The sequence below is a fragment of the Physeter macrocephalus genome, chromosome 7 (assembly GCF_002837175.3).
Source record: "Physeter macrocephalus isolate SW-GA chromosome 7, ASM283717v5, whole genome shotgun sequence".
NCBI lineage: Eukaryota > Metazoa > Chordata > Mammalia > Artiodactyla > Physeteridae > Physeter > Physeter macrocephalus.
Genome location: NC_041220.1, coordinates 64,999,508 through 65,014,647, shown reverse-complemented (window position 1 = coordinate 65,014,647; position 15,140 = coordinate 64,999,508). Strand labels below are relative to the sequence as shown.

At 36.3% G+C, this 15,140-nt stretch overlaps 1 protein-coding gene across 13 annotated transcripts in view; it reads right to left on the bottom strand.

Moving 5' to 3' along the window:
• Positions 1–15,140, bottom strand: part of MTHFD2L (methylenetetrahydrofolate dehydrogenase (NADP+ dependent) 2 like) — a 134,512-nt gene that overhangs the window by 55,799 nt on the left and 63,573 nt on the right. The window contains exon 7 of one of the 13 annotated variants that reach the window (XM_055086025.1): positions 9,197–9,559. The exons of the other annotated variants lie outside the window; for them this stretch is intronic. Within the exon in view, the coding sequence (XP_054942000.1) occupies positions 9,438–9,559 (122 nt within the window). The 3' untranslated portion in view covers positions 9,197–9,437. Of the gene's footprint in view, positions 1–9,196; positions 9,560–15,140 lie in introns of those variants that run through there. 13 annotated transcript variants of the gene reach the window in all.

The following is a 15,140-nucleotide window of genomic DNA, read 5'->3' as shown; positions in this document are numbered from 1 at the left end:
AAAAAAAAAATCCCACAAGGACTCAGAGGCAAAAAATATACAAATCAATTTTCACTGCAAAGTAAAGAAGATGTTACAGTGGAGGATTACTGGACTGAATGTCAATATTTTGACATAGTATGAGTGTGTTTCATGTTTGGTAATTGCAATAATTGTTGCTTTTGTTGTGGTCATCCATTTACAATGCTTGGTGTCAGTTTATTTATCTCTTGTAAAAATAAAATACAGGGTGTGTATGAAAACAAAAAAATAAAATAAAATGGTAAATAACAATAATAATGTCCCATGATACTCAAATATAAGAGGGTAATAATTATTTAATACCTCTCTTTTCCTCTAAGAGTTATTGTTTCAGCTAATACATTTAGGTGTTTAATGCATTTTAATTTAGTTTTTCTATATGATGTGAGGAAGGGATCCAATTTTAATTACTTGTATGTGGATATCTGCTTGTCCAAGTAAAATTTTTCAAAAACATTGTTCTTTCCCTATTGAATTATCTTAGTACATTTCTTCAAAATCAATTGATTATAAATGTAAAGGCTCATTTCTAAACTCTCAATTCTATTCCACTGAGGGAAATACACACACACACACACACACACACACACACACACACACACACACACACACCTATCTTATGCTTGTACCACATAAACTATAGTACTATGGATACCATAGTTCTGTAGTAAGTTTTGAAATCATGAGTTGTAAGTCCTCCAACTTCTTTTTGTTCTAAGATAGTTTTGGCAATTCTGGGTTTGCTGCATTTCTGTATGAATTTTAAGATAAACTTGTCAAGGTCTACAAAAAAGGCAACTGCAATATTGATAAGAATTGCATTGAATCTGTATAACAATTTGGATAGTGTTTCCATCTTAACAATGTTATGTCTTCTGATTTATGACTATACGATATTTTTCCATTTATGTTGGTCTTCTTTAATTTAATACAAGTTATACCATTATTTTGTTAGATTTATTCATAAGCATTTTATTCTTTGTTGGTATTACTGGAAATGAAATTGCTTTCTGATTTTATTTCAGATTGTCCATGCTAATACATAGAAATAAAATTGGTAATGTATATTGATTTTTGTATTCTGCAAAAAAAAATAATAATAATGTCCCATGATACTCAAATATAAGAAGGTATTAATTATTTAATCATATAAAAAAAACCTTAAAGTCCCTATACATGCTTTTTCAGAAATGTCAAGGACTAGCTAGTGCTGGAGATGAATCAGATAAATTTGAAACTAAACAGGTTTTTCTAAGGTTTAAAATAATTAACACAGGGGCAAAAAATGACTGTGCCTCTATTCATTACAAAGCTTGCTTCAGTTAAAATCTGGATTTGTCTGCGACTGACTATAGTAGAATGAGGTATTAATGACATCTGGATAGCTCTAGGGGCTTGAGGCAAGAGAAAAGACCTTCAGCAGCAAAGAACATTCAAGACAGAATGGCAAAGGTAGAAAAAAGGAACCCAAATGAGAGCAGGTACAGGTTTTCCTTTCCTACCTCTTTCCCTCATATTCCTGCCCCACTCCTTCCTCTTGGTGCTAATTGAAAACTAGATGACTTCTTTTGACTTCTTTCTACTAAATTAATTTAAAAGCCAAAATTACCCTCAATTTCAGCATCCCTAGGCCTTTCAGTTTCCCACCTGTTTTTATAAGCTTCATTGAGATATAATTTATATCCCATATAGTTTATCCATTTAATTCACATGTCTTTTCATTTCTTCTTTTCTCCCAAGAAGAGTCATTTAATTAGCACGTTTGGTACTTTGCAGGAGACAAGCCATTTCAGCTTAGTACACCACTCCCATGCTCTTCTACCTTAAAAGGTTAACAGTCCCAGAAGACAACATGGACCACAGGCAGAATCTTGCCACAGACTGGGAATGGATAATCTTAATATTTTTTATTTCATTTTATAATTGTGAAATCAGTACATCTTGAAGAATTTACTTGGAGAAATCAGAGAAAGATAAAGAATCAATATTTATCTATCACCTATTAGCCATTAGCCTGAGGTAACAACTCTTCTCAAGTTGTATTTTTTCTTCTTTATTTTCTGTTGTCAATGTGTGTGTGTGTGTGTGTGTGGTTTTATTTAGATTTCTAGCATGTCTGTAACCTAATATAATTATTTTTTCAAAATATAATTGGTCATAAGAATTCCTTCTTATAGCTATACCATCATTCATTAAATATTCCCATGTTGTTGGATGTTTAGGCTGTTTCCAACTTTTTGCTATGATAAATAAATCTGTGATGGATATCTTTGACTATTTCTCTGAAAGCCTCCTTGTACCGCTCTTTAGGATAAACTCCTGGACGTAGTATTTTGAGACCTAAGATAATGTCTGTTCACAAGCTTATATCTGAAACAAGTTTTAAAGTCTATTTATTTGTGTTTGAAGAAATTTACTCAGGTTTACGATCTCATCTAATGCCCACAGTAAACTAATGCCATTTACTAAGTTCTTTTCAAGCCATATAGAGCTTCCACTAAAAAGTCAGAAATTTTATCATAAAGTAGAGGAGGGGGAAACTCCTTCGAAGTTGTTTTTTATTTAAAAAAAGTAAATTTGAGGTTACATCTTAATGACCTAAAAGAACTTATGTTACTCTTAATGTACAAAGAGGAATTCTCATTCATGCTGACATGGTGTATCACATTATTTTTTATTTATTTACTTATTTACTTATTTATTTATTTATGGCTGTGTTGGGTCTTCGTTTCTGTGTGAGGGCTTTCTCTAGTTGTGGCAAGCGGGGGCCACTCTTCATCGCGGTGCACAGGCCCCTCACTATTGCGGCCTCTCTTGTTGCGGAGCACAGACTCCAGAAGCGCAGGCTCAGTAACTGTGGCTCATGGGCCCAGTTGCTCCGCGGCATGTGGGATCTTCCCAGACCAGGGCTCGAACTTGTGTCTCCTGCATTGGCAGGCAGATTCTCAACCACAGCGCCACCAGGGAAGCTCACATTATTTTTATGACTATCCTAAGTATCCTGTGAAAGATGTATGTTATGTGTCCTTTGTTTTTTTTGTGTGTGTGTTTTACAGAGACAAGGAATCTTCCTGCCTATCTTTAAAATAAGTGTAAGTATGAATTATGAGACACATACAACAGAAACATGATGGAAATACAACTGCCCTTTTTTTGCAACGTAATGTGTGATCCCTGATATTGATTTCTATCTTGATTGAAAAGGCACACATTAGGAAGATACTAAGAGCAGATTGGCTGCAATCTGCACACTCAGAGAAGAACTATGACTTATTTAAATGTGTTCCAACCACAGTCATAAAGCCCAGACCCATGCATAGTTACTCATTAATGCTCAAGTTTTGTAACAAAGGTAAGTCATTCTAAAATAATCAATTATTAAGTAACCAAATCAGAAATAAATTAGGGAGGAAACGGAGGAAACGCACTTAGGTGAAAGATGGAGAGCCAGAGCCAGAAACATTTCTCTGAACATACATGGGTGAGAAGAAAGGACTTTCACAGAAACCTGCCTGAGGAGATCTATGGCAACACAGTGATTCCTTCCTTCTCATTGCCCTCCTTCGGAACCAAAGCCACACCTAAAGCAGGTAGCTAGGTGGACAGTCAGATTCTCCATAGCCTATTTCAAACACCACCTCTGTATAGATTATTACACAAGCGTTGATGTGTGATATTTCATCCCAGAATTTTTTTTAAAAAGTAGCTTCCTGAATTTTAATTAGATGTGCAGTGTTATTGCAAAGCCACAACTAGTAATGACTGACTCTAGATCTAATGAAATCATTTCACTTTCTGCCAGTCATCACACATTTGGGAGAGACATTCAGCAATACCACAAATCCGAATGTACCGCAGGAATGATGACTCCACCAAAGAAGGGCTCATACTGCTACCCACACGAAAAGTAAAGCAATGGTGTTTTCTCGTTCTTTCACTGAGGACAGTCATCAGCTCTCAGCCGTTTCTCTGCCTTCTCCCTATCTTACCTTTGAATTCTGCACCTGTAAGCTCTGAGACAATGGTGTCGATGCAATGCTATATTAAGCATATTAATACTGCAATGCTATATTAAGCTTTTCAGCCCTAAACAAGGTGTTAAGGAGAATCTAAGTTTGAATGGATCCTGAAGAGATCATCTGCCCCGATGAAGGCTTTTTTCAAGTTTTAGCAAAAAACCTTAAACCAAGATAAGCACCTGACTTCTAAAGAAGGAAGTTTATTCATTTAACAGTGAGTTTTCTAGTTTCCAATGTAAGGTTCTTCACGAGGTACAAGAAATACAATGATAAATGAGACATGGTCCTGGCCACTGGAGGTCACAATGCAGTAGGAGTAACATCAATACTATCCCCTAATGTGGTCACCTTCAGTGCTGTCCCACTTGTAATCCGTACTGTTCTTTACTCATCACATATCTCATCTAGGTCCTCTGTATTGCCATTCTCCTTTTCCTCTGTCACTATCTTGTTACACTTCAAAATTTGCGATGTGATGCTTGAAAGAAGACTTTTCTACTTTAAATGAAGGCACCCACTGTCATCCCATGTTAGCATCATGTATTTAAATTTTACATAATATTAAGGCATATTTTATGCCTTACACGGGTCTTGTTAAACAGCTTTGTTACAGCTATAAACAATTACTTGATATAGCCTCATATAAAGGGCTACTAAAAAATTAATAAACTAGAAAGAGGTAAGTCCACTGAAGGCATGGTAAAAAGAAAATGCCTTAAACCTCCTCTTCAGTGTAGTCCAGATAGCATTTATTGGAGTCACTTGTTGAAGTAAGTCATGATATTCAAGGGACATATTCAAAAGGGCACAGAAGCTGTAGAGTAGATTTTAAATCATCTACTGATAACCAGGGAAAATATCATGGCTTTATGCACCACTCTTTATTCAATATGGATTAGATACCCTAGAACCTATTGGTTTTTAATGCAGAGAGAATAATTTGCTAACAGAGGGGTAGAGGGCTTTTAATCCCTACTACCATGTAGACTCTGAATGTCATACCCATGTCTGCCTTAACCAGACCCTCCAGAGAGTTGAATAGACAGCATAGGGGTGTAATAATAAATAGAAAAAAATAATAGACCGGATGACCAGGAAAAAAATAGCCTAAATGGCCAGGAAAAACTATAGAGCATATCCAAAGTATGTAGAACTTTTGTTTCAGGTCCTAGTTTTTAAAAAATAAGAATGAATTTAAGTCAATAGATGGTTCAAGCAAAAATTAAGCAGCCCAGCCTCAGAAATCAGATAATCAGACCATAAAGAACTGAAAAAATAATTTGTTCTTGTTTTACAAAGCATTAAAATAATTAAATAATAAGCATGAGAAATACATGGTTACTGAAACCAGGCTCTCTGGTGAAAAAAATTATATGAAGATACAATAGTCTGTGAGAATTGAGGCTGGAAAAAGCAAGTCAACTGGGAAACCTAGCCAAGTCATATAATGGAAATCAAATGCATTGAAGGATAAAGGGTGATCATGACAAGTCCACTAGGCACATACCAGAAACACAAGCTCAAACAGAAAATACAAGCTGTGAGAAACATTTATTAATGATCCTTAAGTTTATATGTGGAAAAATTCAACATTTATGAAGTTAAGACAATCATTCTATTTTTAAAGCATAATACTATATGGTGTATTTTGTTTTCCCAAAGATGTTTTCTCATGTTACTCAAAAAGTACTTTCAAAGATGATAAAGAGTGGAGTTATAAGGGAACAACAAGTATGAAACAGCAAAGCTTCAGGAAAAAAAAAACCACAATATTTTTCCTACACAATTATTCAAAGTGAATGCTGCAGCAAGAATAGCCCAACCTTGGGCTTCCCTGGTGGCGCAGTGGTTAAGAATCTGCCTGCCAATGCAGGGGACACGGGTTCGAGCCCTGGTCTGGGAAGATCCCACATGCCGCGGAGCAACTAAGCCCATGAGCCACAACTACTGAGCCTGTGTGTCTGGAGCCTGTGCTCCGCAACGGGAGAGGCTGTGACAGTGAGAGCCCACGCACCGCGATGAAGAGTGGCCCCTGCTCGCCGCAACTGGAGAAGACCCTCGCACAGAAACAAAGACCCAACACAGCCAAAAATAAATAAATAAATAAATAAATTTATATAAAAAAAGAAGAGGTCATCCTTCATTAGCACTGGTTATGCAGAGACAAAAAGGAAACATATGGAACTTATACCAACCAATAAGCGTCAGACATGACAGGACTGCTCAATCCACACAGCTTCTTCTTAAAAAAGCTATTTAACAACACTCATGTAAGGCATAAAATATACCTTAATATTATGTAAAATTTAAATACATCATGCTTACATGGGACAATATTGGGTATCTTTATTTAAAGTAGAAAAGTCCTCTCAAGCACCACATTGTGAATTTTGAAGTGTAACAAAATAATAAAAGAGGAGGCAAATGGCATTGATTGTATAAACAATTGTTTTGTATAAACAAACTCACTCTCATGGTTTTATCCATGCTTCAGTGTCTGGTACCATTGATGCTAATGACTTCCAAACCTATCACTCCAGATTAGAGCTTTCTCCCTCACCCCAAATCCATATATCTCAATCCTCTACTGGACTTCTCCACCTGAATATACCATGAGTGTTTCAAATTTAACAAGTTCAAATGGGATTCATCATCACCTCCCACCCTCCCATCTTCTTCCCCCACCCCCAAACCTTGCTTCCTTTCTGTATGCTCTTCCTTGTTACTGGTAACACCATATGCCCAGGATCCAAAGCCAGAAAGTCTTTCTAGTCTACTTTCTGTTTCTCTGTTTGATTTTTCAACTATTCCTGTATTAGTTTAGAACCACATCAATGCTACTTCCAGTCTCATCCTTGCCCAGGGGCTACCAGAGTAACCGTTCTAAAATTTAAATATTATCATGTTATTCTAACGCTTACAACTATTTAAAGGTTACCCATAACCTACAGGATAAAATCCAAATCTTTTCATTTATTTTGCTGTCTGGTCCTTCCCAGATGCTCAATTACATTTTTCACCACTCACAGACAGGCATCTATCATTTTGAAATAGTTAAATTTTTTTTGGTATATGCATAGTGTTTTATAGCTTTAATCTACCAAAAGTCCTCTTCCCTTTCATTTTTCCCAGGGAGTTTCTGTTCATTCTGTGGGATGGGACCCACTCAATCATTTCAACTTCAGAGTCAGTGAAACACAGCTGTCACTCCTCCTCAGTGGCTCTTTCTCTCTGTCTCTCTCTCTCTGTCTCTGTGTGTCTCTGTCTCTCTTGAACTCTGTCTCTCTCTCTTCTCTCTGTATTGTCTCTCTTTCTCTCTGTTTCTCTCTTCCTAGATGATAGATAGCCAGACATATATCTACACACACCTCTAATACTATGTCAGTGAACTGTATTACCCTAATTTGTTTGTACTTCCTTCTCCTCTGCTAGGCTCTGAATTTCCCAAGAGCTGAAACTATAATTTATGTATCTTTGTTTTCCAGAAACTGATGTAGGCTCTAATATATGTAGTGGCAAAATTAGTATCTGTTCAAAAAATGAATGAACCCAAGGAAATGTGTACAGACTTCTACACTACAGCACTGTTTATAATAGCAATAAATTGGAAATAACATTCATATCCATCAACAGAAAATGGATACTTAGTCAACTAAGTATTACACAACTAGTGCTACATGTATTTACATGAGCAAATCTCCAAAACGTAATGCTAATCAGAACAAGTTGCAGAAATGTACAGCATGTAGAATTGAAAACATACATAATATTCAGATCTAACAAATCTGGTTGATGGTTGTATAGGTGTTAACATTGTTTTCTTGCTATTTTTATGCATATTTTAAATATTTCACAATATAAATTTCTTAAAGACTTGGCCATAAAAACATAACAGAGTAATAATAACAATGGCCAGAGACATTTCTTGAAAGGGCCTTTCCCCTTTGTGATATACATATATGTAACCAAGTAAAATTAAGTATAAACAACATATCATTTAACAATATAAAACACGGTTCAAAGGAAATCTGTATTTCTTCATAATAAAGAAGTGTCTTTGATTTAATTGCTCTTTACCAAAGAAGTTCTTTCGGATACTGCTATGGACACTTGCTTTATTCATGAAAATTAGGAAGTATATATATGTGTAAGAAAAGAATCTCCAAAGGAAAAAAATCAGTCTGTGATTATCATGTACTGATACCATCAAATGAAAACACTTGGAGATGAAAGATTGCATAAGTCCATGCAATTATAACAAGCTGAAATATATATATATATATATATGGGTCTCAAGTAAATGAAGAAAAAGAAATTAAACCTTGGGATGCTTCCAGATGCTCATTCTGGGGGGAATGTTTTTGCTTAGGATAACATGGGTCAAGGAAAAATATAAGAGTAAAAGTTTATATACACCTTTCACAGCATATATATCAAAGTACCAGCAACTTAAATAAGCCCTTTAGTGCTAGATGATAAATTTTTGTATATTTTCATTTAAAGTATACTGTAGTATTAGTCATAGAGTCATAACATGACAAACTGAAGGGAAGAGAAACTACATTCATTTAGTACCAATCATGTGCTAGGCACTTAATTCTTATAGCAGACTGTACCACCAGTATTACTACCTCCATTTTATAATAGTTGAAAATGAAGTCCAGAGAGTTAAATCTGATTTTTAAGGTTAAAACTGAAATTGAACCCAGATCCTCCTTACTTTAAAGGCAAGCTTCTTCTACTACAATACCCTGCCTCATATTCTAGTCCCTTTCTCTTTACCCCACAGAATACCATCTTCTTGTATGTGTATCCCTAAAGCCTCATAGTGTACCTATTTGTAATAATAACAGGCCTAGAGAATGGGTTACAAATGATACTCATATATCAACTTTGTATACGTTAAAGCTGTTTAATTACACACATGTAAGGCATGAAATATTATATACACATATATGAATATTATATACACATACACAGCTTTTGTTATACACAAAGGTTTAAATGTTAATTTTGGTTTTGAGAATACAAGTAACCATTTATAAGCAAAGAAAAAACTTAACACCAATATAATAAATATTAAAGGTCCCTTTTGCAAATAATCTTAGGTATTTACAAAGATGGTCACAGTTGTTTACTGCAATATTCATAATAGTAAAAAACTGGCAACAATCTAAAAGTCCAACAATCAAGAACTGAATAAATAAATTACAGTATGCTCATCATATAGAATACTATGGAGTCATCAGAAATCATGTTTTGGGGACTTCCCTGGTTAAGCAGGGGTTAAGAATCCGCCTGCCAATGCAGGGGACACGGGTTTGAGCCCTCGTCCAGGAAGATCCCACATGCCGCGGAGCAGCTAAGCCCGTGCGCCACAACTACTGAGCCTGCGCTCTAGAGCCTGTGAGCCACAACTAATAAGCCCGCGCGCCTAGAGCCCATGCTCCGCAACAAGACAAGCCACCACAATGAGAAGCCTGTGCACCACAATGAAGAGTAGCCTCTGCTCGCTGCAACTAGAGAAAACCCGTTCGCAACAATGAAGACCCAACGCAGCCAAAAAGAAAGAAAGAAAGAAAGAAATCATGTTTTAGAATAATGCATTTTATGAGAAAACACAGTGTGGAGCCCTAAAATACAAACTGTACACACCAGGTGAAAGAACTATTGTAAATATTTAGATTTCCATACGAATACAAAACAGCGGAAGGCCAAACAGCAAATTGTTAGCTGTGGTTGGCCTTGGCTGGGATTATGGGTCTTTCCCCTCTTATTGTCCATGCTTCCTAGGTTTTTACCTTAGGGATATATTACTGACATCAAGGAAAAAAATCAATAAGCAAGCGCCCTCTTACACATTGATGAAGCTTACTTATTGTAGACCAGGGAGGCTTTGCCTATGTGGTATCTCATTTGGGGATGGATTGTGGGGACTGGAGTAGGGACAGGGAGGAGGCAGAAAGAGACAGAGGGAGACTGGGAGGGTGGGTAAAGGCCTGAGATAACAAATCCCTTAGCCGAAGTGCCTCCACCTCCCCCAGCTCCTTGCAAAGTCAGACTTCCAAAAGAGAGAGAGAGGCAACAAGGGACTCATCCAGCGACAACAGAGTACACAGCTATGAGCAAAGGCTCATGGCATCATGAGAAGCCACAAATCTTAAGTGAAAATAAAGCTTTTATGAAGTTGGTCTCATGCATAAGTCACATCTTAGATTAATTTATTTACATTTATGATGACTAGTAAACATTGATACTATGTTAGTATCCAAAGTAACCAAAAAGTATATTGATTTAGTTATATAAAAGTTGTAGCTTAATAATCAACTGATTTAATATTTCTAAATTATTGTTCAGATATATATATGTAATGGCCTGAGAAGGACTAGCATATAAAAATTAGCATATAACATTTATTGAGTATTTGTAATTTGCGAGTCACTGTGCTATCTATGCTCTTTACACGGACTGGCTGCCTTAACAACACTATTGTTAGAGGTTATCATATTTTTCACACTGAAGAGATTGAGGCTCAGAGAGATGGGATAATTTGACAAGGTTTTACGATTAGCAAGTGGCAAAATTGGGAGTTAAATTCTGGAATTCTTACTCTAGCAAGGCCTGTGCTTTCACACTACTCTATACCATTGCAAATAACTGACAAAACTAAGATAAATGACAAATTTGGGAAGGCAGGAAGGAATTCTAAATGGAGAAGCAGAGGCTAAAGGTGAGAAGATGGAGAATGAGAAATAGGATATGGGAGGAACAATAGCTTTAGTGAGACCATGAAGTGTGCTGGCATCCACTCAGGAAGCACCCAGGGCTGTAGTGAGCAAGTTCCACTCCCGAGTTGCATGAGCTGCCTATGGTGGAGCTGAGTATTTCCACGCCCCACCCCTTGGAACTTCTTAGTGTCCCAGCATCCTGAAAATTACTAACCTGGCTCCAAGAGGAGGAAATTTAACAGAGGGAAAACTCCAAGTAGGATGATGTGTAATGGGAGTGTGTCTAAAACATGATAATATGATGGGGAAGCAGTGAAAAGAAGTTGGTTGGTCACCTTGCATTTTATGACGAGTAAGTATGAATATTCCAAATTACTGAATTACCCATTTATCCTGTTTTATATTACAATGGCTATCATTAAAAGTGTTGCAATAGAGATGCTTCAGTTATGATTGTGAAGGTTCAATCATCATGCTGGTGGGGAGAGCTTAGTGGACAAAACATCAGCTATCACTATGACATTCTGCATTCAGAAGTTAATATGCTAGTGGCATTGACTCAGCAGCTTATCTTCTGAATGAAGCCAGTTCCACAGAGTTTACTCAGATGGGTGGAGGGTCCTTTGGACAATGTCTGGGAAAAAAGTGCCTATCCTGCCTGGATAATCAAGATTCCTAGAAGTTTTACAAACTGAAGATTTCCCCCAGTTTCCTGGAAGCATGAGATATAGGCCAACCAAAGGTCTTCTACCACACTCTCAGAATTAGTGCCTTATTCTGGCTAGTTTCCCCTGCTTTATCACTAGCCTTACACAAAGCCAATTTAGCCTTCCCCTAAACTACTTCCATTCAACTGTTTAATACTCTTACTATATTTTATTTTCTTTTTTTAATTTTTAATTTATATTGGAGTATAGTTGATTTACAATGTTGTGTTAGTTCCAGGTGTAGAGCAAAGTGTTTCAGTTATACATATAATATATATATATTCTTTTCCAGATTCTTTTCCCATATAGGTTATTACAGAGTATTGAGTAGAGTTCTCTGTGCTATACAGTAGGTCCTTGTTGATTACCTATTTTATATATAGTAGTGTGTATATGCTAATTCCAACCTCCTAATTTATCCGTCCTCCCCACCTTTCCCCTTTCTTACTATATTTTAGATGTCTATAATAGTCTCTTTACTTTCTTCATCCTGCTCATAATTTCTTAATCTTAATCTTTCAAATCAAATCAGTCCATTCATCCACTTAATGATAAGAACTATTCTTTTATAAATAAATCTTTTACTTTTATGGCTTTATCAATTTACTTTACAATGACAAAGTAGGTATGCTTAGTAGTCAGAAAAATAATGTTATCACCAAGTGAATCAACCAATATCTCAGACGAATGATTCCATCTTTATAAAATTATTTGTAAAAATTTATCATCTAGTTTATATCAATGTGAAGAAATCCTTGCTCCAGTTGTAATCTCAAAATGAATACAGCACACATTTATTGAGTACCCACTGTGTGTCAGATATTGTTCTAAGCGCTTGGCTTAGAAAAAAAGCTAAAACAAAACAAACAGTCCTGTTCCTGCTATAATCTAGTGAAGGTGACCGACAACCATAAACAGGTGTTAAGTGCTATAACCATAATACAGGAAAATGTCCTAGAAACAGATTCATGCTGTCTGTGAACTCAGAGGTAGCTATAAGTAGAGACTTGAAGCTCCTTATTTCTAAATACAGTTTGACAATCTGATTTTCAGATTCAAGCTTCTAGATTAGCCCAATTTTTGATTTTTGAAAGTAGATGCTTAAAAAGTAAGTGATACATAGTTAAATCTATAAGCACAGGACTATGGGAATTTGAGAAACTGAAGGGGTGAGATTAATATTAATATAAGTTAATTTTATTAATGCCCCAGGATCTTCACACAATGATTTCCTCTTTTACATTTTTCTTCTTCAAGCCCATTCTGAGATTTTGTCATTACATTCTGTACTGTCATCTATCAGACATCATTAATCTTTCTGATACATCACGCACTGCTCCTCCTCTACTCTTCCCGACTTCTAGATGGGACTGCTTCCATATATGCTGACATCCTAGTAATGACAATGATCCAGCCCTCCCTGTTCCAGCTACCTCTGCCATTAGATCGCTATCTGCTTCTTTAATACCCACTGCTAATTGTATTTGTTATTTCCCACACATAATGCATGATGTGATCATTTTAGTAATATTTCATTCCTATTGTCCGGTTATATAGAATTTCTTTTTTACATTAACTCCTGCTTTCTATATAATTTCACTGTAATTTACCTTTATGTATTTTACCCTTAAATTCTCCAGGTGATTATTAAGGAAGTGGAAATGTAGCAATCTTTAGTTATTTCTTATAAATTCTCAATTTTCTACCCTGAAATTTCCCATTATCCAAATATGTTTTTCTTCAGCATGACTGCAGAGCTTTGTGCAGGGCTGTCTTCTAGCATTCAGAATACCTTTGTATCTAGTTAGAGGCATTAGAGCTAGAATACAAGATGGGAGCAAGACCTGTTTGCACTGCTTTTGTTCAAAATGTCTTCCAGGTCAGGATTAGGATGGTGTGCGGCCAACTGGCTGTCTGAAGTAGCTACACACCTGACTGGTGCACCCTGGTGGTAAGAGGATACTCTGAGCAGGATGGCTGCTGTACAGAGCCTCCATGCTGTCTCTACCACTAGGGGCCTGAGTACCTCCTGACTCATTTTCTGTTCATTTTATATAGGCTTGGTCCTTCCTTCCCCTTCTCTTCCTTTATTTTCCTTTTTCTTTTCCCTGTCTTATTTTTAACACCTTGTACTCAGTGCTGATTTAGGCCTTTACAAAGGAGCATACAATGAGTCTATAGGAGGAACTCAAGGATGATGATAGTATTTGCATGCATACTTGGGACCTAAGGTTTGATTTAGTCACAAAAAAAATGTCATTGGTTCTTGAAAGAGGATTTTCATCACCCATTTGTCATTTCTTGCCAAGGAAAATAATATGAGCATGAATGTACACTGAGGGATTTTTCCCCACTAAAAGAAAATATTCATTCAATGTTATAATTGATAAATGGGAACTAAGGTCAATTGTGAAATAGTCTTTACAAGATGGTAACACTGAAGTCAAGTAGCACTTTTTAAAGACAGTGTAATTTCATTCTGTCTAAAGTTAGAGATGAACAAGGACGACCACTCAAATTCCTCTCTACTCACCAAATCCTGAGACTGGTGTGTGAATCCAAGTGTTTCTAAAAAGAAGTCAGCAGAGGGAAGACAGCAGAAGCAAGAAGAACTACAATCCTGCAGCCTGTGGAACAAAAACCACATTCACAGAAAGATAGACAAGATGAAAAGGCAGAGGGCTATGTATCAGATGAAGGAATAAGACAGAACCCCAGAAAAACAACTAAATGAAAAAGGACATAGGCAATCTTCCAGAAAAAGAATTCAGAATAACGATAGTGAAGATGAACCAGCACTTTGGAAAAAGAATGTAAGCAAAGATCGAGAAGATGCAAGAAATGTTTAACAAAGATCTAGAAGAATTAAAGAACAAACAGTGAAGAACAATACAATAACTGAAATGCAAATGACACTAGAAGGAATCAATAGCAGAATAACTGAGGCAGAAGAACGGATAAGTAACCTGGAAGACAGAATGGCGGAATTCACTGCTGCAGAGCAGAATAAAGAAAAAAGAATGAAAAGAAATGAAGACAGCCTAAGAGACCTATGGGACAACATTAAATGCAACCACATTCGCATTATAGGGGTTGCAGAAGGAGAAGAGAGAGAGAAAGAACCCGAGAAAATATGTGAAGAGATTATAGTCAAAAACTTCCCTAACATGGGAAAGGAAAGAGCCACCCAAGTCCAGGAAGTGCAGAGAGTCCCATACAGGATAAACCCAAGGAGAAACATGCTGAGACACATAGTAATCAAACTGGCAAAAATTAAAGACAAAGAAAAATTATTGAAAGAAGGAAGGGAAAAATGAAAAATAACATACAAGGGAACTCCCATAAGGTTAACAGCTGATTTCTCAGCAGAAACTCTACAAGCCAGTAGGGAGTGGCATGACATACTTAAAGTGATGAAAGTGAAGAACTTACAACCAAGATTACTGTATCCAGCAAGGACCTCATTCACATTTGATGGAGAAATCAAAAGCTTAAGAGACAAGCAAAAGCTAAGAGAATTCAGCACAACCAAACCAGCTCTACAACAAATGTTAAAGGAACTTCTCTAAGTGGGAAACACAGGACAAGAAAAGGACCTACAAAAACAAACCCAAAACAATTAAGAAAATGGTAATAGGAACATACATATCAATAATTACCTTAAA